Source organism: Rana temporaria, chromosome 9 (assembly GCF_905171775.1).
Source record: "Rana temporaria chromosome 9, aRanTem1.1, whole genome shotgun sequence".
NCBI lineage: Eukaryota > Metazoa > Chordata > Amphibia > Anura > Ranidae > Rana > Rana temporaria.
The window spans coordinates 149,871,005-149,898,890 of NC_053497.1; the positions used below are offsets into that span (position 1 = coordinate 149,871,005).

General features: G+C 44.0%; 1 protein-coding gene across 10 annotated transcripts in view; it reads left to right on the forward strand.

Moving 5' to 3' along the window:
- IQSEC2 (IQ motif and Sec7 domain ArfGEF 2) overlaps positions 1-27,886 on the forward strand; it is a 372,011-nt gene that overhangs the window by 316,188 nt on the left and 27,937 nt on the right. For all 10 annotated transcript variants that reach the window (XM_040324848.1, XM_040324847.1, XM_040324849.1 and 7 more), the window contains 4 exons: positions 2,297-2,567; positions 2,936-3,322; positions 8,189-9,069; positions 26,063-26,224. In XM_040324848.1, the coding sequence (XP_040180782.1) occupies positions 2,297-2,567; positions 2,936-3,322; positions 8,189-9,069; positions 26,063-26,224 (1,701 nt within the window). The remainder of the gene's footprint in view (positions 1-2,296; positions 2,568-2,935; positions 3,323-8,188; positions 9,070-26,062; positions 26,225-27,886) is intronic.

Below are 27,886 nucleotides of genomic sequence, written 5' to 3' on the forward strand. Positions count from 1 at the left end.
TTTGCGCTATAAACAAAAATAGAGCGACAATTTTGAAAAAAATGCAATATTTTTTACTTTTTGCCGTAATAAATATCCCCCAAAAACATATATAAAAAAAAAATGTTTCCTCAGTTTAGGCCGATACGTATTCTTCTACCTATTTTTGGTAAAAAAAATCGCAATAATCGTTTATCGGTTGGTTTGCGCAAAATTTATAGCGTTTACAAAATAGGGGATAGTTTTTTTTTTTTTTTTTTGTTTACTACTAATGGCGGCGATCAGCGATTTTTTTCGTGACTGCGACATTATGGCGGACACTTCGGACAATTTTGACACATTTTTGGGACAATTGTCATTTTCACAGCAAAAAATGCATTTAAATTGCATTGTTTATTGTGAAAATGACAGTTGCAGTTTGGGAGTTAACCACAGGGGGCGCTGTAGGAGTTAGGGATCACTGTGTATGTGTTTACTAGTGTAGGGGGGTGTGGCTGTAGGAATGACGTCATCGATCGTGTCTCCCCTATAAAGGATTGATGCGCCGACACAGTGAAGCACTGGGAAGCCGTGTTTACACACGGCTCTCCCCGTTCTTCAGCTCCGGGGAGCGATCGCGACGGAGCGGCTATAAACAAATAGCCGTCGTCCCGGATCGCTCCCCGAGCGGACCCGACCTCCGCATGTACCGGGGGGGTCCCGATCGGACCCCCCACCCACGTCTAGCAGAGGACGTACAGGTACGTGATTGTGCCTGTCCGTGCCATTCTGCCGACGTAAATGTACATGAGGAGGTCGGGAAGTGGTTAAGGACTGGTCTTCCCTCTGCACCTCCACTCTCCTGGAAAGAGTTTCTTTAAGATTCTGGGGTGTTCTGTGGAGATTTGTGTCCATTTAAAGTGGAGGTTCACCCAAAAAACAAGTATATAACATTACATTCTGTATACCTCAAACATGTACAGTATGCTTTTTTTTTTTTACGGTATTATTTTTGACCTGGCTTCCGGGTTCTAGGTCCCGCGGGAGTAGGCGTTTCTATGCAGTGGTGCAATGTCCTCTGGGACTTCGCCCAGATGATTGACGTGCCTGACAAAGCCCCCCCCCCCCGGCGGATAAGGCGTGTCACGAGTTTCCGAAACTAGCCGAACTGCGAGTCAGCTCTATACGGCGCCTGTGCACCAACTAGGAGCCATGTAGAGCTGACTGCGCAGGCGCCGTATAGAGCTGACTCGCAGTTCGGCTAGTTACGGAAACTAGTGATGCGCCTTATCCGCCGGGGGGGGGGGGCTTTGTCAGGCACGTCAATCATCTGGGCGAAGTCCCAGAGGACATTGCGCCACTGCATAGGAACGCCTACTCCCGCGGGAGCTAGTACCCGGAAGCCAGGTGAAAAATAGCGATAATACCGTATGTACACCCCCCCCCCCCCCAAAAAAAAAAAACGCATACTGTACATGTTTGAGGTATACAGAATGTAATGTTATATACTTGTTTTTTTGGGTGAACCTCCGCTTTAAGAGAGTATGTCTAGAATCAAGTACTGATGTTGGACAAAAAGATGATAATCCCAGTGCCAGTTCATCCCGAAGGTGTTCAGTGGGGTCGAGGCCACTCGTGTTCCTCTTTTTGGAGCTTGATTCGTGCCCAGGGGAACAGACTAGGGCAGTGATGGCGAACCTTGGCACCCCGGATGTTTTGGAACTACATTTCCCATGATGCTTCACTACACTGGAGAGTGCAAGAGCATCATGGGAAATGTAGTTCCAAAACATCTGGGGTGCCAAGGTTCGCCATCACTGGACTAGGGCCTTCCCCACAAGGATGAAATAGTAGGATCATCTAAAATCTCTTTATAGCATTAACTGCAAACACCTGAAGGTAAAATTTGTAGTGGTTCCCGCATAGTGGGGGTGTGATGATTGGGTGTCCTCAAGCACTGTATACTGTATTTCTGTCTTGGCCTCCATCGTATGTTATGTTGTATCTGTTCCAGCCTTTATCCTGTTTGGATGCCTGTATGTTGTATTGCTCTGTTTTGGCTTCCTTTCTCCGTGGCTGACTGTATTTTTAGTTTCCTCTATTTTGACTTGCTCTCTGCATTGGGAAGAACTGCTTCTCCTTCCGCCTTTTATTTTTATTTTTTTATGGCGCTGCCTCTGTCTCGGACCAGTTCTTTGTGGCTGACTGTGCAGTTATGTTGTGTTGTCTCCATCTGAGCTTGGGCTGTGTTGTCTCTTTTCTCAGATTTAGCACTTTTGTGGTCATTTTTTTATTTATTTTTGTTGCACCTTCTTATCACCCTTATTTGTCTCTTTAGTGTTGAAGGTGGCGACTCTCTTGGAAGTGAATCTGGAACCATTGTTGACAGTCCAGGCCAGCAGCCTCCGTACCGCGGAGAGGTGAAAAGTGACCATTACGACCTGCCATCACCCACCCGTCACCCACCCCACCCTGGCCTCCAATGGAGTCAAAGGGCCAGACTGCAGCCAGCCAGTGTTGCCTTGCGTAAGCAGGAAGAAGAAGAAAACAAGAGACCCAAAGCCTTGTCTGACAGCTATGAATTGTCATCAGACCTCCAGGACAAAAAGGTACCCATTCACATCCAATTCTTCCTTATGTCATCTACTCTCCTCCTCTCTGACATCAAGGCTTTGTCCTTGTCTGTAACTTTTGTCTCTTCCCCCTATCCTTCTAGAGACATGGTTTTCAAACCTGTGACTATGACTAAGTAGTCATGGTTTCTACTAATAATATAGTTGTAAAACTCGTAACTCGTGAGTTTGTGCACGGTTAGTCCCAGGAACAGGTTTGAAGACTTCTCTTGCTATTTCTGTCCATGCTTCTATCCTGTCCCTACTGCTCCCTCTAACCTCATGTTTCAGACTGTCCTTCTGTCCTTTTTGGTGTCTCCTGGACCCTTGTCTTACACACACGCTCTACCTGTCTCCTGATGTAGGTGGAGATGCTGGAGAGGAAGTATGGGGGCTATTTCCTCAGTCGGCGAGCCGCTCGCACCATCCAGACTGCGTTCAGACAGTATCGCATGAATAAGAACTTTGAACGCCTTCGTAGCTCTGCTTCTGAGAGCCGCATGTCTCGTCGGATCATCCTTTCCAATATGCGCATGCAGTACTCCTTTGAGGAGTACGACAAGACCCACAACGTCCCATATTTCCAGGGCAAACCGGTGTCATTGGACGAAGGGGTAGCTGCATGTCGTGGGCAGGGGGAGCGAGGTCTTCAGTATGTGGGCTCCTGCGGCGGTATTGACGGTGATTCCATCAACACCTCAGGGGAGTTTTCCACTGAAATCACAGAACTGGAGGATTCCTTCTCCAAACAGGTGAGACACAAGATGGGTGATTGTTATATTGGGGGGGGGGGGGGGGAATTAAAGTAACGTTTATAGTGAATAAGGCGGATAAAAACATGAAGATAAGTCTTATAAACACTGGTGGATTTTTTTATATTTCTTTTTTAATAATTACTAAAGCCAGCCAAGAAAATCCCACTTACAGGGTCAGTATACTCAAACCAGATATTGAGATGCTAGTGGCTAAATAAACCATTGGTATCTTTTGTGTCTCAGGGACTCGGGCAGTAAAGTAATACCCTCCGTTTGTGCCAGCCTGGCCGTTACACCACCATACGTTATCACTGTCCATGCTACATGTTTTTGTCATGTAAGCTGAGTGAGTGAATGCCCCTTTGTAATACCCATGGCAGCGGGACAGGTTTAATTCAAGTGCAGAAATCTTTCTACCAAAGTCCCTGAGAGGTACAAGGAGCCAGTGACTGATTCACCACCCTACCCACCCCCACTTTACATGTTTAAGCTAATATATTTGTTTTGAGTGGACTGATCCTTTAAGGGTACCACAAACTTACGGGGCAGCCATTTTTTTTTACTGAACTAGGGAATCTACCCTTATTGGTCTTTAATCTATTTGGAAATAGTAAACAAACAGATACCTTTTGTCCAACTTGATAATTTGGCACAAAATGGCTGCTTCAGATGTATGGGGTGAAAGATCCATTTTAAATTGCATTCCTAGTGTGTCCTCTCTCCTAGTTGTGTCATAGCGCACTATATAGCTGTGCATTTGTCTTCCTCCTGCTACATTTTTTGTGACTCCCCTGCCCTCTTTTTTTTGTGTTTTTGCTCTTGAAGAAATGACGATATTGCTGCCTCTACACAGTCCCACTTTTGTCCCGATGCATTTTATATAATGATGTCTGTGACGGTTCCTCTTTTTTTTCTTTTTTTTTTTTTTATAACCATATTTTTTTTTTACTAATATGGGTTTTCCACTTTTCTTTAGATTAAAAAAAACCTCAACATTTATTTGTACCCCATGCTTTTACAGGATTACCTTTTTGAGATTAGGTTTAAATGCAATGGTGGTGTCCTTTTTAAATAGTAGCTGGGCATTTGGTAGGTAAATGTATAGCCTTTGCAGCTGAACAGAATCTGTCTTGACCTTGCCATATTTACTATGAACATCATGCACTTTTTTCGGCACCTGTGGGCACAACAGGGTCTCTGCATATGGGCAGTAGTTGGGTGATGCTGCAACCACTAATGATGCCTAGTTAAAGAGTTAGGGGTAGATTCACGTAGATCGGCGTTTCTTTGTGCGGGCGTAACGTATCCTATTTACGTTACGCCTCCGCAACTTTTACAGGCAAGTGCCTTATTCTTGAAAGAAAATTGCGGCGGCGTAGCGTAAATAGGCCGGCGTAAGCCCGCCTAATTCAAATAGTGAAGAGGTGGGCGTGTGTTATGTAAATTAGGCTTGACCCGACGTAATTGACGTTTTTCCCGAACGGCGCATGCGCTGTCCTTGGAATTTCCCAGTGTGCATTGCTCCAAAGTACGCCGCAAGGACGTCATTGGTTTCGACGTGAACGTAAATGATGTCCAGCCCCATTCACGGACGAATTACACAAACGACGTAAAAAATTCAAAATTTGACGCGGGAACGACGGCCATACTTAACATCGGTACTCCGCACTTACGCCACCATATAGCAGGGGTAACTATATGCCGGGAAAAGCCTAACGTAAACGGCGTAAATGTACTGCGTCTGCCAGGCGTACGTTCGTGAATTTGCGTATCTTGCTGATATACATATTTTGACGCGTAACTCAGCATACACGCCCCTAGGAGTCAGCGGAAAAATGACTTACGCCGGTCAAATCTAATAGAAATCTATGCGTAACTGATTCTATGAATCAGGCGCATAGATACGACCGGCCGGACTCAGAGATACGACGGCGTATCTTGTCTGTGAATCTACCCCCAACTGTGCAGGGCAAAGGGCAGGGCTCAAGTCCTGCGGGAATGCGTGGGAACGGAGTTCCTGCACTTTTTTCACAGCAGGAACGCAGTTCCCTTTGCAGGACTAGAGCAGCCGAGAGCAGCGAGCCGATTCCTTCACTAAGCGGCGATGCCCAGCTCGAGTCACTGCCAGGGGCAGGTGAACCTTAGTAATCCTTTTTGTTACTGGCCGCTTCCTGTATATGGATTAATCGGGTATTGTGCGCCGTGCGGGTATTCCGTCACTTCCTCGATGCCACAATGTCTCCTGGGAGCTTTTGTCATTGTTCCCAGGAGACATTGCGGAGGTCTGCCGTGAGTTATCACAGGATTTCGATAGAACTTGCTTCTTTCCAAATCCCGCGATAACTCGCGGCAGACCTCTGCATTGTCTCCTGGGAACAATGAAAAAAGCTCCCAGGAGACATTGCGGCATCGAGGAAGTGACGGAATACCTGCACACTACCCAATGAATCCATACACAGGAAGCGGCCAGTAACATAAAGGATTACTAAGGTACAGTGGATCGAAAAAAAATAAAACATGCATTTTAGTAATTATGCATATGAGCGTATAATTTTTTAATTTTTTTTGGTGGGGGAGTGGATCTTGGGTGGGAGTTCCCACACTTTTTTCCTCAGGACTTGACCCCTGGCAAAGGGTATCTCCTGGGCCTCCATTTACTCATCTTACCTTTGATACCTCGGAGCTCCTTGCTGCTCCTCAGATGAAAATTAAATGTGTTGGCAGCCTGGGCGACTGGTATGGGTCCTTGGCTTCTAGTCGCAGGCACTGCCACAGAGGGAATGATCACATGCTACCTCATACCCAGAAGTGGCAGTTATTCTCATCAGCTGTAGAAGATGGAGAGTAAGTAAGATGAGTACAAGGGGTCAGTGGGGATGCCTTTTGTAGAGACACCGTCACTTTGCCCTGTATGGGAATGGTGATGGCATCATTAACTGCCTGCAATCTTGTACTTGCACAGAGCCGCCTCGCCCATCTACTGCCCATATGCACAGACCCTGCTGTGTCACTAAGTGCCAAAAAGTGTGCGTGGTCCTCACAGGAAATAAGGCAAGGTCCAACTGCCAGCTTACAGACTGAGTGCAAGCTGTGCATAGGGATGATGCCTGGGGAAGGCAGTAAACACTGTTACTACCGGGTAAGACTGCAGGCAGCAACTGCATATACAAACATTTTTGTTCTTGGGAGTAAATACATTTTATAAAACTAAAATCTATTTACTCCCAAGAACAAAAATGTTAGTATATGTTTACCAGTCCCCTTGGATGGGGTACCAGTGTTGGTTTTCAGACATTTTTCCTTTCACCAAGTGATCATCCCAGTAACACACCTCTTGTCCTATGTCTTAACAATATGGTGGTGGTGGGTCTGTAGTTTACAAAGATAACTGGTAGGTTGGTAACAGTACTGATTAATCAGATTGCAATAGAAACAGAGCACAGCAACTTAACAGTTTACAAGGTTTCTGGCAGGATTTTCAGATATTTTTTTGGCCCTATAAAAAAGATGTAACAAAACACTATCAATTGTATATCTAACAGACAGAAGGGGAGCAAATCATTTAAACCTTAAGCTGCGTAGGGTTTTTTTCACTGTCAGGCCGATAACAATGTGTAACTCTCTTCCACAATCGGTGGTGTCAGCAGGAAGTATTGATAGTTTTAAAAGGCTCTTGGACGTACATTTGGTGAACACAGTATACAGGGATATGGAAAATGATCATCCACATGAACACGCATACACCTAGTACACAGGTTGAACTGGATGGACAAGTGTTTTCAACCTTACTATCTATAAAAGGAGTTGTAACAATGAGTCCAGTTTTGCCTCCTGTTATAGGATTGTTTCCCCAGACTTCTTCAAATTGTTATACAAATTGTTTCCCTAGAGTAAGATTTAGCATCAGTATCTGATAGGTGGTAATTCTCTATTTTGGTGTTAGATTTTATTTTGTGTCCTGTATTTTAATGATGTCATGCACACCATTATTTATTGGGCAAACTGAAAGTGAAGTGAACCTTTTACTGAAAGCAGAATGGTAACAACTCACTATCAACCAATTAAATTCTATTGTACCGAGATTTCTGCTATGGGTACATCATCATGTTTTTAGAATATGATTTATTGATTTCTAATTTGGAAATCTATTTGGTTACATATTCCCACAAAGTTGAGGCTGATTTTACCAGTAGACCTTGCACTGTCAACCTACTGCAGAGAAGGACTTTGTATGGAAGCAGTGGTCTCTCTGTAGAGGGCCACCCACACCCCATGCTAAGTCAGAGCTAGTGTTCCCCAGTCAGAAGGGAACATGAGCTTTGCTGATGGCAAACCTCTATAGATCTAACGCAGCAAGAGGTGTTGGAGTGACCACTGCTTCCACAGAGAGTGACGGTCCTTCCCGAAAGCATGCAGGCACCCATCTCCATAGCATGCTGGCTTTTCTATTCAGGTTGTGTCTGCTTTTTGTTTTCTTTTTTCTAAGAAAGCGGACGCTAAGGCTTTTGTTTTCATGCAGCTGGAATGTATTTAGCAGTCTTAGAAGTTGAGTTTAAAGCAATACTTTTGCAAACAAAGGCCAACTCCAACTGAACCCTTTTTATTTTATTTAGTTTTGAATAGCACGATTGCTGTCGGTACCTCTATTGGGTAGGTTCTTTGTCACTTCTTATCCCTGTGACAAGAATGGGGAATACTAAGGCATTACGAAGGCTCCCCTTTACCCACTCTACTAAACAAATTGTTTGGAGAGATTTCCCATCACTTAAAGACGTCTCCATCAGTGGGGACAGGAAATAAGGGATAATCTCCAAAATGTGGACACCGCAATAAAAAAACTGACTTTCTCACTTTTTCTCATAGGTTAAGTGCTTGGCTGAGTCAATAGATGATGCCCTAAGCTGCCGATCTATGCACTGCACGGATCCTCGAGATGAAAAAGGAAGCTTGGAAAAGGGAGAGAGCAAGGAACAACATGGAGACAGCACTGCCACTTCCTTCAGTGATGTCACTCTCTATATGGACGAAGGAGTACCCGTGTCACCTCTTTCTCTTGACCGGCCTCCAAGCTCTGATCAAGACACTCCACAAGGAACTAGTTCACGACAGGAGTACTGGGCCACCTCTTCCTCCCGGGAAGACAGTAGAGAGAACGGTAGTAGGAGGAGCACTCCCTGCATGGAGTGCCGGGACTTTCGCATGAGAGGCGCTCATCTTCCTTTGCTCACTATTGAGCCTCCTAGTGACAGTTCTGTGGACCTAAGTGATAGGTCAGACCGAGGCTCTTTAAATAGGCAGGTTGTTTATGAACAAGAGAACTGTAGCCCACATGGGACTCTTAAACAAGCACCTCACAAAGGACCTGCACGCTCCCCACATCCCCATCGCCATTATCATCCGGAACCTCTGCCTCCGCCAACGGACCCTGGGGGTGGAAATAATGGTACTTCAGTGGGGGTTGTGGGAGGCGGGATGGTAGGGGTGCGACATTTGCATCATGGTAAACAGGAACTTGGGGAGAATTCTGATGGTGACAATGAAAGTCTAAACAGCACCACTAACTCCAATGAAACCATCAACTGCAGCTCAGGCTCCTCTTCCCGCGACAGCCTACGGGAGCCCCCCAATACCCTTTGTAAGCAGACGTACCAGAGGGAAACCAGGCACAGCTGGGACTCTCCTGCTTTCAACAATGATGTGGTGCAAAGGAGGCAATACCGCATCGGTCTCAACCTCTTTAACAAGTAGGTGTTGGATACATCCATCAGCAGAAGTCTTTATAATGGAAGTGTGGTTGTTGGATATCTGGCTAAATATACTGGGTGTTGCTGAGCATGTGTTTGATGAATATTTGCTTTCAGGAGGTAATAGATGGATGTTATGTAAGTTTAGCCTTGGCGTATGTGTTGTGATAAGGTATAAAATATAGTGAACCCGCAACTGAAAAGTCGCAGAATCCACGACTAATAATATCTGAATATTAACTGAGTAAATATATAAACTTAATCATATATACAAAAGTTCATATGGATATGATCTCAATATGATGGATAATGAAGGCAAGCAGCAATGTAAATAAAATGACAAATGCCGCACCCCTTCGGCAATAATCCTGTGTGGTCATTTAAGTCCGAACAGAAAAACACTGGAGTCCAAAAAGTAACAAGTAACTAATAAAAAACTCAGGAGTCCAAAAAGTAACAAATAACAACTTGGAAGTCCAGAAAGTAGCAAAAAAATGTAGCAAAAAAACCTGCAGGTATTCAATCAAACACAGGAGCAGGGATATGAATCTTCAGTAATATGCTTCCATCAAATAAGGTAGATAAATGGCCGCTTACCGACTCAGATGGACCTCTATTACGGAGATCATACAAGCTAAGCACACAGGGATTGGTTCACCAGGCTCCAAACATGGAAGTTGGTCCACAGCAGAAGATCCTTTTCACCTCTCCATGGGACACCAAACACTCCCTTGTATCAGCTAGATCTTTGTCTTAGCGCATATCCACCGTCTCCTCTCAGGACAGTGAAAGGGGGCATTCAGTGAGCAGTTAGGGTCATAATAAAAAAGAGGAAAACTTCATGGTGCAGTATGAAAAAACAGATACCCTTTATCCGTACAAGGCGTCCACTGTGAAAGGAGTCGGCCTCCTTTCCCAGTGGATGCCTTGTACGGAGGAACGCAGCGTTGGGTGGAGCCAAGGACTCTGACGTCATCACACTGCAGCTGGTTTGGCGTGAGCCGCCGCTGGTTGTCTGTTTTTAGATTTGTTATCTTTTTTGGATGTCAGTAACCCGCTTTATTCCTGCAGTTTTTTTTTGCTACATTTTTTTGCTACTTTCTGGACTTCCAAGTTGTTACTTGTTGGACTCCTGAGTTTTTTATTAGTTACTTGTTACTTTTTGGACTCAAGTGTTTTTATGTTCGGACTTAAATGACCACACAGGATTATTGCTCATTTTATTTACATTGCTGCTTGCCTTCATTATCCATCATATTGAGATCATATCCATATGAACTTTTGTAAATATGATTAAGTTAATATTCACATATTATTAGTCGCGGATTATGCAACTTTTCAGTTGCTGATTCACTATATTTTAGGTTGCGCATTATTTCTTACCTTATGACATTTATTTTTAGTTTACTATTCTAACTAACATATAATTGCAGCACCTTGTCACATATTTTTTGTCACATCTTAGTATTGTGTTCTAGTAGGAACATATTTTTGGTGGAATTTATTTGCACTTTGTGGCACTACTATACATACACCTCCCATTTGGGGATAGCGCGGATCAACTCCATTTTACTGTGTTGTCAGCACACAATAACAATAATGTATGGGTGAAATTACATACTATACTAGGCTTTTGTAATCTTTTTACTGCACTGGAATTCATTTTTTCGTTCTTTGGGAACCTCTGCCAAAAGCATTATATCTAAAAGAATGTGGCATAAAGAATGTATTTGACACCTGGGCATGTAATCTTTTTAATGCCTCCCTGCTATACAACATGAAATGAAAGCAGAAATAATGGCCTGAAAAGAAACAAGAGTTGGAATTGTAGTGTCCGGTATATTGGAGGTCCGTGAGACGTTCTCCCTTACACTCATGGTCAGCAGGAGAGGTGCTTCCTTACTCTTATGGTCAGTAGGAGAGGTGCTCCCTTACACTCCTGGTCAGTAGGAGAGGCGCTTCCTTACACTCCTGGTCAGTAGGAGAGGTGTGCCCTTAAACTCCTGGTCAGCAGGAGAGGTGCTTCCTTACACTCATGTTCAGTAGGAGAGGTGTGCCCTTACACTCATGGTCAGTAGGAGAGGTGCTTCCTTACACTCATGGTCAGTAGGAGAGGTGTGCTCTTACACTCCTGGTCAGTAGGAGAGGCGCTCCCTTACATTAATGGTGAGTGGGAGAGACCCTTACATTCATGGTCAGTGGGAGAGATGTGCCCCCTTACACCCATGGTCAGTGGGAGAGGTGTCCCCCTCTTACACCCATGGTCAGTGGGAGAGGTGTCCCCCTCTTACTCTCATGGTCAGTGGGAGAGGTGTCCCCCTCTTACTCTCATGGTCAGTGGGAGAGGTGTCCCCCTCTTACTCTCATGGTCAGTGGGAGAGGTGTGCCCCCTTACACCCATGGTCAGTGGGAGAGGTGTGCCCCCTTACACCCATGGTCAGTGGGAGAGGTGTGCCCCCTTACACTCATGGTCAGTGGGAGAGGTGTCCCCCTCTTACTCTCATGGTCAGTGGGAGAGGTGTGCCCCCTTACACCCATGGTCAGTGGGAGAGGTGTGCCCCCTTACACTCATGGTCAGTGGGAGAGGTGTCCCCCTCTTACTCTCATGGTCAGTGGGAGAGGTGTGCCCCCTTACACCCATGGTCAGTGGGAGAGGTGTGCCCCCTTACACTCATGGTCAGTGGGAGAGGTGTCCCCCTCTTACACTCATGGTCAGTGGGAGAGGTGTGCCCCCTTACACCCATGGTCAGTGGGAGAGGTGTGCCCCCTTACACCCATGGTCAGTGGGAGAGGTGTGCCCCCTTACACCCATGGTCAGTGGGAGAGGTGTGCCCCCGTACACTCATGGTCAGTGGGAGAGGTGTGCCCCCTTACACTCATGGTCAGTGGGAGAGGTGTGCCCCCTTACACTCATGGTCAGTGGGAGAGGTGTGCCCCCTTACACTCATGGTCAGTGGGAGAGGTGTGCCCCCTTACACTCATGGTCAGTGGGAGAGGTGTGCCCTCAGATTTCTACTCTTTTCAATACACATTCATTGATGGCTATATAGAGGACAATGTCTTACATTGGTGGTCAGTGGGAAGAACGGAGACAGAACTATGCAAGCAGCATTAGGTGTGATATCATTCAGCCCCTAAAACACTCTGGAGAAACTGGTTGATGGTAGAAAAAGTCCCTAAATTTAAAGAGATTTCCCCTGGCTTCCGGTTTTGTCGTCGGGATGTTTTCCGTTGGGGGGGAAAAAAAAAACTCCCTTTCAGGTTTAACTGTTCCCTACAAAGTCTTCCTATATAATGTCAAATGCCAGTGTCTTTAACCTGAGCGTTTTGTAAACACGCACAAAATCGCAAAAAGTTGTGCGCATTTATGAAACACGAGAACACCACATTTTGTGCTAGCTTTGCCATGCATTAAAAAAAAAAAACTTGGAATGCTCAACGCACAAAAAAAGCATTTGTCGCACAAAGGGCAGCCTGTTGAAATGGATGGCTATGTGCACAGTATGCTAAACACGGCAGGATTCGCCAAACGCCTAGGTGTGAATGCAGCCTAATACCAGACAGAGATTCTTGGAATACACGCCAATAGTGTCATCTATTATATTGAGTAGTTAAGTATCAAGTCACTCTTCCCCATTATTATTTTTATTTTATAGTCCTATTTAACTTGCTTGGCCTACAACCCCAGGCCAGAGGATAAATATGTTGCTTTTGCAGTGCTGTACTGAAGTTGTTTTTTGTTGTGCTTGAAATTCCTAACAATCTGCTACTTTAAATGTAGTTTAGTAGGATGCATGGTCTGGTTCTTTAAAACCACTTCAATACCAGGCACTTACGCACCTTCCTGCCCAAGCCAATTTTCAGCTTTCAGCACTGTCGCATTTTGAATGACAATTGCGCGGTCATGCTACACTGTACCCAAATGACATTTTTATCATTTTGTTCCCACAAATAGAGCTTTCTTTTGGGGGTATTTCACCTCTGCGATTTTTTATTTTTTGCGCAACAACTAAAAAAAGACCGACATTTTTGAAATAAAATTAAGTTATAAGTAAGTTTTCTTCTTCAATTATGGGCACCGATGAGGTGGCACTGATGGGCACCGATGAGGCGGCACTGATGGGCACTCATTGGCGGCACTGATGGGCACTCATAGGCGGCACTGATGGGCACTCATAGGCGGCACTTTTTTTTTTTGCTCTATTGAGCACCAGGGTGGTCCAGTGTTGGCATCCGAGGGGGGGCTGCGCTGATAAACAATCAGTGCGAACCCCCCCTGTCAGGAGAGCCGCCAATCGGGTTTACATCGTGATCAGCCTTGGTTGGACACAGCTGATCACGTGGTAAAGTGCCTCCGCCGGAGGCTCTTTACCGAGATTGGAGATGCAGGGTGTCAGACTGTCAGGATTTCACAATCGCTTCCCGGACGTCAATTGACTATTTACCGGAAGGGAAGTGGTTAAAAGGATGCCGGTGCCCAACGTGCACTAAGCTATACAAACCAACCAAAATTTATAAAGTGAGATGTGGCGGATTACTATACAGCCAGGGTTTTTTTAATTAAGTGTAACTAAAGGCCAAACTTTCTTTCCTTTCCTTTTCTTTCTTTCTTTCTTCCTTTCCTTCCTTCCGTCTGTCCGTCCTTCTTTTTCTTTTCTTTCCTTTCCTTTCTTTCCATTCTCTTTTTTTTCTTTCTTTCCTTTCTTTCTTTTGTTTTTCCTTTTCTTTCTTTTTCTTTTTTTCTTTCCTTTCTTTTGTTTTTCCTTTTCTTTCTTTTTCTTTTTTTCTTTCCTTTCCTTCTTTTCTTTTCTTTTCTTTTTTTTTCTTTCTTTCTTTCTTTCTCTTTTTTTCTTTCCTTTCCTTCCTTTCTTTTTCTTTCTTTTTCTTTCTTTCTTTCTTTCTTTCTTTTTTTTTCTTTTCTTTCTTTCTTTCTTTCTTTCTTTCTTTCTTTCTTTCTTTCTTTCTTTCTTTCTTTCTTTTTTTTTCTTTTCTTTCTTTCTTTCTTTCTTTCTTTCTTTCTTTCTTTCTTTCTTTCTTTCTTTCTTTCTTTTCTTTTTTTTTCTTTTCTTTTTTTTTCTTTTTCTTTTTCTTTCTTTCCTTCCTTTCTTGAGATGTATTGGAACAGCTATCAGTTTTTACCCCTGTTAGGGAGATTAACCCCCTCTATTTATCCTTTATACCATTATCCTCAATAGCGAAAGTTAAAGAACACAAATTTTGGGATGACATCAGAACAGTAACGGATGGGAAATCTTCCAAAGGGGACACTAGTTCTTTTGGCAAAATGGTGTCATATCTCCACTACAGATGACAAAAAGAAAACTTACAGGGGTTTATAACACTTACACTGTCAAAAATTGAAAAAAAATAAAACTTTTGCCTTCGCCAAAGATGAATGTGTTAAAGCGGATCTCCACTCTAAAGTGGAGTCCCGCTGATCGGCACCCTCCCCCCCTCCGGTGTCACATTTGACACCTTTCAGGGGGGAGGGGGGTGCAGATACCTGTCTACAGACAGGTATCTGCACCCACTTCCGGCCCTACGATACGGGCAAAGGACGGGTTTTTTTTCCGCTTCCCGTCCGTCCCCCGTTGTATGCTGGGAACACTCGGCTCCCAGCACACAGCGGGAGCCAATCGGCGGGCGCAGCGCGACTCGCGCATGCGCCGTAGGGAACCGGGCAGTGAAGCCGGAGCGCTTCACTTCCTGGTTCCCTCACCGAGGATGGAGGGGGGAGCAGCAGGGTGACGAGCGATCGGCTCGTCATCTGCTGCGATCACCGCTGGACTCCAGGACAGGTAAGTGTCCTTATATTAAAAGTCAGCAGCTGCAGTATTTGTAGCTGCTGGCTTTTAATATATTTGTTTAGTGGCACATCCGCTTTAAGTGCAGTAACCTTTAGTAACCAATGACAAACTTTCATGCCAGTAGGCTCACAAAAGCCATTGGTCCAAAACCTGTGGTTGTTTACACTCTTATTGAGTAAGCTTGTTACTATGCTGTTTCATGCCCTCCCTGTCCAAGGGCCCAATGAGCAATTTATAGGGGCCCCTATCAAAGTGTACTGGCTAATCCTTCTCCCTGAAATAAGGGGAAGAAGGTGTTGCTCGTATTTGTGCTTCAGTCTGTTGGCACAAGAAGTAGTGGCTGGTCCTTGGCACAAGAAGTAGTGGCAGGTCCTTGGCATTCCATGATGGCCAGTTTCTCTCTATAAGGCCTCATGCACAGTAGGCTCTTCTGAATGCATTTATTCTTACAAGAGAAAAGCAGCATTGAAACATGCGTGTTTTGGCATGTTTGGACGTTCATTCATTTAAATGACCAGAATAAATTAATGTTCTGGCCAATGAAATGAATGAACGCTCAAGCGCTAAACTCACGTTTTGGATGCATCAAGCAATTTTGGTGTGTTCAGACGTCTGCCCCTAAACGCTCCTGCCTCTACAAGCCTGTAAACACCTATGTGTTCATGGAGGAACATAGAGGGGTTTTTAGAGGCAAAAGAAAAAAAAATCAAATGCTTGTAAAACTGGCATTTTTTTTGTTGCAATGTGCATGAGGCCTAAGTGAGCCTTGCAATGCCTGCATAGTAATACATAACATCTTCCACCCACTTTTCAATGCACATTCATTATTGCTGTTAAAAAATAAAAAAAATAAAAATTGGAGAAAAGTTAGAAAATATAAATTACCTTTCAACTGGTTTCCACACTGGGTATAGTGCCGTCACAATACTTCTGGTGAGATCACTGGCTTGCTGAGTATCCTAAATCTTACAATAAGACACTGTTGCACTTTGCATGATGATGTCACCCTTTTGTTTTATAGCATTATTTATATATATATATATATATATATATATATATATATATATATATATATATATATATATATATATATATATATATATGCACACACACGCGCGCACACACACACACACACGCACACACACACGCACACACACACACACACGCACGCACACACACACACACACGCACGCACACAAACGCACACAAACACACACTCAATGAAGAAAAAAAGTATTTGATCCCCTGCTGATTTTGTATGTTTGCCCACTGACCAAGAAATCATCAGTCTATAATTTTATTGGTAGGTTTATTTTAACAGTGAGAGACAGAATAACAACAAAAATATCCAGAAAAATGCATTTCAAAAAAGTTATAAATTGATTCGCATTTTAACCACTTCAGCCCCGGACCATTTTGCTTGTCAATGACCGGGCCACTTTTTGCAATTCGGCACTGCGTCGCTTTAACTGACAATTGCGCGGTCGTGCGACGTGGCTCCCGAAAAAAATTGGCGTCCTTTTTTTCCCCAAAAAGGAGCTTTCTTTTGGTGGTATTTGATCACCTCTGCAGTATTTATTTTTTGCGCTATAAACAAAAATAGAGCGACAATTTTGAAAAAAAATGAATATTTTTTGCTGTAATAAATATCCCCCAAAAATATATAAAAATTATAGTGGATAGTTTTATGGCATTTTTATTATTATTATTTTTTTTTTACTAGTAATGGCGGCGATCAGCGATTTTTATTGGTACTGCGACCTTATGGCAGACACTTCGGACACTTTTGACTCATTTTTGGGACCATTAGCATTTTTTTAGCGATCAGTTCTATAAAAATGCATTGATTACGGTTATTACCAGGGGGTGAGGAAGGGGTTAATTATGTTCCCTAGGTGTGTTCTAACTGAAGGGGAGGTGGGACTGACATGGGGAAATGACAGATCGCTGTTCATACGTTGTATGAACAGAGGAATAGTAATTTCTCCCCCTGACAGGACCGGGAGCTGTGTGTTTACACACACAGCTTCCGGTTCTCACTCTCTGTAACGAGCAATCGTGGGTGCCCGGTGGTGATTGCGCACGCCGGGCACGCGCGTCGGCACCAGGGGCGAGCACGCGCCCCTAATGGATGGAATGCAAAATGAAGTATAGCTACGTGATTTTGCGGAGCCGACCTGCCGCCGTATAACTGCGGTGGCTGGTCGGCTAGTGGTTAATGAGTGAAATAAGTATTTAGCCCCTTTGCAAAACATGACTTGGTACTTGGTGGCAAAACCCTTGTTGGCAATCAGAGGTCTAACATTTCTTGTAGTGAAAGGTTTGCGCACATCTCAGGAGGGATTTTGTCCCACTCCTCTTTGCAGATCCTCTCCAAGTCATTATGGTTTCAAGGCTGATGTTTGGTAACTCGAACCTTCAGCTCCCTTCACATATTTTCTATGGGATTAAAGGGGTTGTAAAGGAATTTTTATTTTTTTTTCCCCCTAAATGGCTACCTTTACCTTAGTGCAGTCCTCCTTCACTTACCTCATCCTTCGATTTTTGGTTTTAAATGTCCTTATTTCTTCTGAGAAATCCTCACTTCCTGTTCTTCTGTCTGTAACTCCACACAGTAATGCGAGGCTTTCTTCCTGGTGTGGAGAAAGCCTCCTGAGGGGGGAGGGGGCGAGCAGGAGGGTCAGGACGCCCACTAACACACAGTTCCTTTCTCTATCTGCAAAGTAGAGAGTGTCCTGACCTGCCTGCTCACCCCCTCCCCCCTCAAGAGGCTTTCTCCACACCAGGAAGAAAGCCTTGCATTACTGTGTGGAGTTACAGACAGAAGAACAGGAAGTGAGGATTTCTCAGAAGAAATAAGGACATTTAAAAGCAAAATGGAAGGATGAGGTAAGTGAAGGAGGACTGCACTAAGGTAAAGGAAGCTATTTAGGAAAAAATATGTTTTCCTTTACAACCCCGTTAAGGTCTGGAGACTGGCTAGGCCACTTCGGGACCTTAATGTGCCTTTTCTTGAGCCACTGTCCTTTGTTGCCTTGTGTTTTGGGTCATTGTCATGCCGGAATACCGATCCACGACCAATTTTCAGTGCCCTGGCTGAGAGGAGGTTCTCGCCTAAGATTTGACGGTACATGGGTCCGTCCATCGTCCCTTTGATGCAGTGAAGTTGTCCTGTCCCCTTGGCAGAAAAACACCCCAAAGCATAATGTTTCCACCTCCATGTTTGATGGTGGGGATGGTGTTCTTGGGGTCATAGGCAGCATTCCTCCTCCTCCAAACACAGCAAGTTGTGTTGATGTCATATAGAGCTTGATTTTGGTCTCATCTGACCACAACACTTTCACTCAGTTCTCCTCTGAATCATTCAGACAGTCCTGTACATGTGCTTTTTTGAGCAGGGGGACCTTGCAGGCGCTGCAGGATTTGTGTCCTTCATGACGTAGTGTATTACCAATTGTTTTCTTGGTGACTATGGTCCCAGCTGCCTTGAGATCATCGACAAGATTCTCCCCGTGTAGTTCTGGGCTGATTTCTCACCATTCTCCTAATTATTGAAACACCACGAGGTGAGATCTTCCGTGGAGCCCCTGACCGAGGGAGATTGACAATTATTTTGTGTTTCTTCCATTTGCGAATAATCGCACCAACTGTTGTCACCCTCTCACCAAGCTACTTGGTGACAGTCTTATAGCCTATTCCAGCTTTGTGTAGGTCTACAATCTTGTCCCTGACATCCTTGGACAGCTCTTTGGCTATTGTGGAGAGATTGGAATCCGATTGATTGCTTCTGTGGACAGGTGTCTTTTATACAGGTAACAAGCTGAGATTAGGAGCACTCTTTAAGAGAGTGCCCCTAATCTCAGCTTGTTACCTGTATAGAAGACACCTGGAAGCTAGAAATCTTGCTGATTGATAGGGGATCAAATACTTATTTCGCTCATTAAAATGCAAATCAATTTATAACTTTTTTTAAATGCATTTTTCTGGATATTTATGTTATTCTGTCTCTTATTGTTAAAATTAAACTTACCATTAAAATTATAGACTAATTATTTCTTTGTTAGGGGGGGGCAAACATCCAAAATCAGCAGGGGATTGAATACTTTTTTCCCTCACTGTGGATGCACCTAGGTGAATGCAGCATTGGTCCGATGCTGCATCTGTCCACCGCTGGCTCGAAGACCGAGAACTGAGCGATCAAACACCACTGATCACTCGACTCTCAGGTTTCAGGCTGATGACAGCTGGTGACCAGTCTCCAGCTTTCTGCTCTGCCTCTCCAGCACTCCCTGGAGTGCAGGGCTGTGAAGGGGGCAGGAGTGGCTGGCTTGGACTCTTAGCGGTTCGCTGAGAGGCTGAGCTAGCTGCCGGTCCAGGCATTTGTATGGAGGGGTGGATCCTGACTTGGGACCGGCTCTATGACGTCAGCCGACAGCAGGCTGTTCGCTGATAACGCGTCACAGGGGTGCAGGTCAAAGTGCACCCCTGTGATCCAAAGAAGTATAGCCAAAAAAGCTTTGGCTATACTCCCCCTTTTTTTTTTTTTGGGTAGTGGGGAAGGTTTATAGTTCCTTGCAAGTTGTGTTTTTTTGCTCTCTGTGGTGAGATTTATTCTCCGTCTTGTTGGCTATTCTTATCGAAATAGAAAACGATGGGAAATCTCCAATATTTTACAGTTGTGCAGAATTATTACCGATATCCCTGCACCCCGAGACTAAATGCGCATTTAACCCTTACATTGGCGGAGGGGCACTGTAGGGATAGATTTTGTAAAATTTGTGGATTTCTTTGAATATCTTTATCGTGAAAATGATCATTAATACCGCGTGGAGCAGAAAATAACTCGCTTGTATTGTGAATTGACGCTTGAGAAAAGCTGTTCAGGTCTAACAAAGTTTTATGTTGCTGACTCATTGGGAAGTTGCAAATCCAGCATAGTAAGCAAGCAAATAAAGATTCCATGATAGTATTTTTGACATTCCTGGTGTCAGACTAACAACTGCTTGTGAGTAAAAAAAATATTTCTCCTGCTTAGTCATTGGGATGCTTGTGGCCCTTATTTGTAAGTCTTCCAGTCTTGGATATCCCGGATATACGCTACACCCATCTGTGGTTCAGCTGTTGTTCCTCTGCTCATTGTAGCAGCATGCCCCCGCCTTTCCTTAAAGTGGAGGTTCCCCCTAAAAAAAAATTCTAACAATACATTGAGAAGACTGATTACACTGCGGGTATGCTGTTTTTTTTTTTTTTTTTTTCGTACATACCTCGTTATTGCCGTTTCATCCCTCGGCTTCCGGGTATGGTTCTTGCTGGACCTAGTTGATTGACATTCCTCCGACCGGCGCATACTGCGCGTTCCGACAGAAGCCGAATGTCATTGCGCAGGCGCCGTATATAGTCGGCTCTATCCCGCGCCTGCGCAGCGACGTTCGGCTTCTTTCGGAAAGTCGTGACGTCAAGTATGCACCGGTCGGAGGAACGTCCATCAACTAGGAACGCCCAGACCCGCAAGAATCATACCCGGAAGCCGAGGGATGAAACGGCGATATCGAGGTATGTACGAAAAAAAAAAAAAAAAACAGCATACCCGCAGTGTAATCAGTCTTCTCAATGTATTGTTAGAATTTTTTTTTAGGGGGAACCTCCACTTTAACTCTTCTAAAGTTCCCAAAAGTAGTAAGCTATCAGTAGCTCATAGTAACATAATAATACGCTTATTTTCTTATTCCTGCTTATACCCAGTCCTGGATAGCCCCTAAAAGATACCCTATATTACCAAAAGTATTGGGACGCCTCCCTTTACACGCAGATGAGCGTTAATGGCATCCCAGTCTTTATCCGTAGGGTTCAATATTGAGTTGGCCCACCCTTTGCAGCTAGAACAGCTTCAACTCTTCTGGGAAGGCCGTCCACAAGGTTTAGGAGTGTATCTATAGGAATGTTTGACCATTCTTCCAAAAGTGCATTTGGGAGGTCAGGTATTTATGTTGGAGTAGAAGGCTTGGCTCGCAGTCTCGGGTTGAGGTCAGGACTGGCTCATCCATGTCTTTATGGAACTTGCTTTGTGCACTGGTGTGCAGTCATGTTGCGGGGCCTTTCTAGGTAAGCGGCTGAGCCCCTGTTCCCCAATTTATATCTTGTAACTTGTTATGTGTTAATTGTTTGTTTTTTCAATTCTATTGTAGACATGCTTCTGATGAAGCGGCTATCGCCGCAAAACTAGTAAAGTTTAATGTCGTGACCTTCAACCCACAAATTTTCCCCTCTTCGGGATCATTATATTGGTGTTATGTATGGTCGTCACCATTTTAATTCTCTTATTGTGTTTTTTTTTTTTTTTATCTAATAAAATTATATATATTTTTATATTTTATATCTTTAATTGTATTTTTATTACCTAACTTTACCAGTACCGCAATAGTCCAATTGGCCCCACCTTCTTTTGGTTCTCTGGTTTGTGGACCTTAGACCCAATCTCTTTATATTGGAACAGGAAGGGGCCATCCCCAAACTGTTCCCACAAAGTTGGGAGCATGACATTTTCCAAAATGTCTTGGTATGCTGACACCTTAAAGCGGGAGTTCACCCATTTAAAAAAAAAAAAAAAATCTCCCCTTAGCTTCCTGCTCGTTCGGTCTAGGGGAATCGGCTATTTATATTAAAATAGGTGCAGTACTTACCCGTTTTCGAGCTGCATCTTCTTCCGTCGCTTCCGGGTATGGGTCTTCGGGAGCGGGCGTTCCTTCTTGATTGACATTCTTCCGAGAGGCTTCCGACGGTCGCATCCATCGCGTCACTCGTAGCCGAAAGAAGCCGAACGTCGGTGCGGCTCTATACTGCGCCTGCGCACCGACGTTCGGCTTCTTTCGGAAAATCATGACGCGATGGATGCGACCGTCGGAAGCCTCTCGGAAACCTGTCAATCAAGAAGGACCGCCCATTCCCGAAGCCCATACCCGGAAGCGACGGAGAGGATGCGTCTCGTAAACGGGTAAGTACTGCACATATTTTAAAATAAATTGCCGATTCCCCTAGTAATAACGAGCAGGAAGCGAAGGGGGAAAAGTGCCCTCTAAGGGTGAACCCCCGCTTTAAGAGTTCCCTTCACTGGAACTAAGGGGCCAATACCAACTCCTGAAAAACAACCCTACACCATTATCCCCCCTCCACCAAATGATTTGGACCAGTGCACAAAGCAAGGTCCATAAAGATATGGATGAGCGAGTTTGGTGTGAAGGCACTTGACTGGCCTTCAGAGTCCTGACCTCAACCTGATGGAACAGCTTCAGAATGAATTGGAGCGGAGACTGTGAGCTTATGACACCACCTGCTGGTGAAATCTAGCACTGCTTAGCCACCATAAAATATAAGTCCTCTGTGGGAATGATTTGTATTTTTATGATAGGAAATCTGTCATCCGAGGGCTACAAACAGTTGAACCATACCCTTCTCTTTTCTTCTTTTTTTTGCAAAGAGGACTCAAGCAAATAGGATATATATATTTTTTTTTTCCTTGAAAACCTTATATGTTTTCTTAGAAAGATGTTAAGAAGTGAAGTAGAATCACACTGAACTCTGTGAGGGGAATTAACAATGAGTTGTACAAGCACCATGTTTGCACCACACTTCTAAACCTAAAAATGGTGCAGATGCTGCTCCTAATTAACAAAGGAGCACAAGCCCAATTTGTTAGGCGCAATCTGTTCTGTGGCTGTGATAGGTACAGCACAGTGCTGGGAGCTGCATGCTCCAATTTCTCTGCCTCTCCCCCCACCCCAGCTCAACTCAGAGCAGTAGAAAGGAGGGGGGAGGATTGGTAATTTTGTAGGCTCTGCTCCTGTAGTGTGATCACTGCACGCGCAGAGAGGGGAACATGAGCTGTCTGACAACTCACATCCCATATCACTGGTTACACCTGGTGGCAATCTGCAGCAGTTTTCTATATGAAAATCTTTCTCATTCCCTCTGTTAATTGTGAACAGACCTGCGCTAGTTTCTATTTAAATGTCACTAAAGGCATTTTGGTTTAGTTTTGGATGGAGTGCAGATGGATTATAACACCTGTCAGGTTTTATAGCTGTTTATACCCTTGTTGGGAAGATCCATCCTCTCTATTTGCCCTGTTTACTGTCATCAAAAGTGAAAGTAAAAGAAAATACTGAATTTTGGGTTGACATCAGAACAGTAATGGAGGGAATATCCTAGGATTACCTCACTTTGGAGGGATTTCCTCTCGCTTCCTGTTTTAGCTATGGGACAGGAAGTGAAGGCAAATCTTTCCAATGAGACACAGATGGCATAAATAAGTGACTGTGGTTATGACTCTCCCTTACTCTATCCAAAAAAACAAAAAACGGGTACAGGTAAAACGGGTCTGTCTGCTCTGTTAGGGGTGGTGCACTAATTCTAGTACAGGAAGCTTGGTTCATTCCCGTGTGTGTGCGTCTCTGGTACAGATGACGAAACAATAACTGGTGTACCATTGGTTTAAAAGGACTGTCCATTTTTGGACAGTGCTTTTATAGTAACAATAGCCATAGAAAATTAAAGTGTATCTCTAGCCAAAGCCTTTTGTTTCGTTTTGGAGTTTGCAACAAAGGGTTAGAACTGCTGTCTGTGACCCATTAGGAAGGATTCCCTCCACTTCCCGTCCAGGAGGCACATTATTAATGAGAGAAAATCTCTTGAATTTAACCTCTTGACCACCGCCCCATGTCAAAAAGACGTCCTCCTTTTTAAAGTTGAATATCTCGATAACGGCAGCAGCTGCTGCCACAACCGAGATATTCATCTTTGCAGGGGGCGGTGGTGTACACGATAACGGCGGTCTCCGCGGCGGATTCGCCGCGAGATCGCCGTTATCGGTGGCGGGAGAGGGGCCCCCCCCCCTCCCGCCGCTCTCCCGCGCTCTCCGCCGCTTACCGGAGCCGTCGGTAGCGGCGGAGGGGATCCGATGTGTCCGGCAGCTGAGCGGGGACGGGACTGAAGGAGAAATCTCCTTCACCCGTCCTCATAGCTCTGCTGGGCGGAAGTGACGTCAAAACGTCAGTCCCGCCCAGCCTCTTAAAGAAACATTTTTTTTTTTGTCATTTGAAAAAATGACATTTTTTTTTTTTTTTTTTTGCATTTAAGTCTAATTATGAGATCTGAGGTCTTTTTGACCCCAGATCTCATATTTAAGAGGACCTGTCATGCTTTTTTCTATTACAAGGAATGTTTACATTCCTTGTAATAGGAATAAAAGTGATCAATTTTTTTTTATTTTTTTTTTTTTTCAGTGTAAAAAATTATAAAACTAAATAAAAATAAATAAGAAAACCAAAAAAAAATTTTTTAAAGCGCCCCGTCCCGACGAGCTCGCGCGCAGAAGTAAACGCATACGCGAGTAGCGCCCGCATATGAAAACGGTATTCAAACCACACAAGTGAGGTATCACCGCGATCGTTAGAGCGAGAGCAATAATTCTAGCCCTAGACCTACTCTGCAACTCAAAAAATGCAACCTGTAGAATTTTTTAAACGTCGCCTATCGAGATTTTTAAGGGTAAAAGTTTGACGCCATGCCACGAGCGGGCGCAATTTTTAAGCGTGACATGTTGGGTATCATTTTACTCGGCGTAACATTATCTTTCACAATATATAAAAAAATTGGGCAAAATGTATTGTTGTCTTATTTTTTAATTCAAAAAAGTGATTTTTATCCAAAAAAAGTGCGCTTGTAAGACTGCTGCGCAAATACGGTGTGACAAAAAGTATTGCAATGACTGCCATTTTATTCCCTAGGATGTCTGCTAAAAAAAATATATAATGTTTGGGGGTTCTGATAAATTTTCTAGCAAAAAAATTGTGATTTTCACATGAAGGAGAGAAGTGCCAGAATTTACCTGGTGGGCAAGTGGATAAGGTGAAATCCCACTGAGGTAAATGCAAACTTCAGTACCCATAGCAAGACTGTGACACACATCTCCCGAATGGCTGCGGGGTCCTGTGCGTCTTTGGCTTTGTTTCAGGTCTGAATTCGCCCACAAATTCGGGCCTGATTCGTCCCTAAAACGGAGAACAGGGACCCACCGGACCCCGGCTGTGAACCGCAGCCGTCTGCAGTGTGAACCCAACCTGAAAATACGGTAATGCATAGAAAGCGCTGCAGAGATACTTTGCATGCAGGTCTGGTTTTGCTTGTGTATACCGATTTCCCATATAAAATACTCAACAGTGTGGCGCTAATCAAATTTATGAATGTGAATGAACCCAGCTATTCCAATATTCACATACGACACAAAACTAAAAAGTTTTTCTTGGACATAAAAATACTTGTGATTATAATGCTTAGTTCATCCATGTGCATGAACCAAGCATATTAGTCACAAAAATATTACCGTGTATACTCGATTATAAGCTGAGTTTTTCAGCACATTTTTTTGTGCTGAAAATGCCCCCCTCGGCTTATACTCGAGTCACGTCTTTGCGCCTGATCTCCCGGATTTGGGGACCCGGTGCCGGCTGTAGGGCCCCTGGATCCCAAACTTGGCACACATGTAGCCCCACTCTTCCTCTACAAGTGTGCAAAGTTTGGGGGACCTACGGCCAGGTTTTTCAAAACCCGGCACCCCTTCCATAGACTCCCATGTTAAATGGTAATTTCTCTGGTGACTTTGGGGACCCGGTACCGGATGGTTGTAGGTCCTCTGGACCCATAACTTGTCACACATGTAGCTTCATTTCTTCTCTACAAGTGTGCAAAGTTTGTTGTCTGGGGGACCTACGGCTGGGGAGCACCAATTTTTCGAACCCAGGCACCCCTTCCATAGACTCCCATGTTAAACATCAGTCTAGGCATGGGCACAGTGAGGCATGCACATGGGCACAGTGAGGCATGCAGATGGACACCCTAGGCTTATACTCGAGTCAGTACGTTTTCCCAGTTTTTTGGGGGTAAAATTAGGTGCCTCGGCTTATATTCAGATCGGCTTATACTAAGTTTTTACGGTATACATTTTTGAAAGTTGGTAGTCACTTTTACTTTTGTATAAGTTAACAAAATTTGAAAGTATGTTAAGAAATTATATACATTGTATCTGTTTTTTTCATTTGTGTACATATTTTCTTTTTTTTTTTTTAACTTGATCCATGTAGATGTGTTTCCATATAATGCATATATACATATATACTTATTTTTGCTTGCAGAAAGCCAGAAAAAGGAATTCAGTACTTGATTGAGAGGGGCTTCCTATCTGATACCCCCGTGGGGGTAGCACATTTTATCCTTGAACGGAAAGGTCTGAGCCGACAAATGATTGGAGAGTTCCTTGGAAACCGCCAAAAACAGTTTAACAGAGATGTCTTGGAGTAAGTTAACCCACACCTTTTTTTTAATTTTATAAATGTAAAACTATAAGATATTTTACTTTTTTATCTATTTTTTTGTTTGTGTGGGACTGTGTGTGCAATGTCTTGTTGTTAGATGGCTGATCACCATTTTCCCTGTGTGTCTGCAAGGACACGGTATGCTGGACTGTGAGGACAATATAATGGTCTTCTTTCATTAGTGTCCCTGACCTTGGATCATTCAAAAGTAAAAACCCAAAAATAAATAAATATAAAAATCTTTGAAAGTATTATACATTTTACCATTCTGCTATGCTTAGCCGATCAGTTGCAATCACTGTTTGGGTATTCTGACAGCTGTGGGTGCCAACTGTCACTATACAAAGGCCATCAGAGGAAATTTGGACATCCAGGCTGCTGTGGACAGAGAAATTTAGTAATTTTTGAAGAGGTTGAAAAATAATAAGTTTTTTTTATTTATATCACTGCACCTAAAAGCAATATCTGGAAGTTTAGGAAAACTGTAACATGGACATCTGGCAGCAGTTCAGTTCTATGTGTAGAGACCTGGAGCAGGGGAACTGCAAGTACATAGTAAAATATTCCACCAGCAAACATTAAAGCGGTTGTATACCCGCTGACACTTTTTTTTTTTACCCCTGTAAGGCAAAAGGCATAACGAGCTAGTATGCACCGCATACTAGCTCATTATGAAATGCTTGCCTTAGAACGAAGCATCGGACACTCACCTGGTCCACGCCGAGGTAGCTGACATATTGCCTCGGCGTGTCTTCTGGGTACTGCGGCTTCAGCGCTGTGGGTGGCTGGAGCCGCAATGTCGTCACTCCCGCGCGGGAGACTTCTTTCCGGCAAGGTCCAGCGTCTTAAGCCGATTTATTCCCCTGTGCGCATATGCCGCTGCAGTCAGCGGCTCATTGCAAGGGGAATATCTCCTAAACCGTAAAGGTTTAGGAGATATTTTTTTACCTACAGGTAAGCCTTATTATACATACTATACTATATATACTATACAACCACTTTAACCAACTACGGCAGCATGGTAACAACATCTATACACCCCATTACTACTACTGGATGACAGTCCTGAATTTTACTATACAGCAGAAGTCTGTATTCTCCATATTGCCCATAAACTGATGTGCACGTGGGTGCAGAACTCTCTGTGGGGCTCTTGGGTTCCATGTCTGCAGCATGTATTTTAGAAATCTATAGGGCTCCAAGGGCCCATGCACTCTGCAGCGCAAAAAAAGCTGCTTTTACAGGCATTTGAGCTTATAAAAGCTTGAAGAAGCTTGTGCTCTTTTGCACATGTTTGAGCTCCTTTTTAGCTCTTTTGAGCATAAGGGTTTTTTTTCTTTCACAAACCTTCCCCTCAACTCCCCCCCCCCCCTTTTTGTGCATATTTAAGGTTTTATTCACTATTTTAAGGCTTTTCATGCTTTTTTGCATGTTTTTGAGCACTTGGGTGTGTCTTCTGCTCGAAAGCTCCTCTCAAAAACATGCTTTTTATGTTTTTTTTTTGTTTGCCGTAAGAGTACGTGCCTGAAAAAGCCATAGAGTGCATGGGGAGGAGTTTACAGGCAGAAAAAAAATGTGACTTGATGGACTTGTCTTTTTTCAACCTCACCTACTATGTAAGCTCCAAAGGCTATGGGAGCAGCT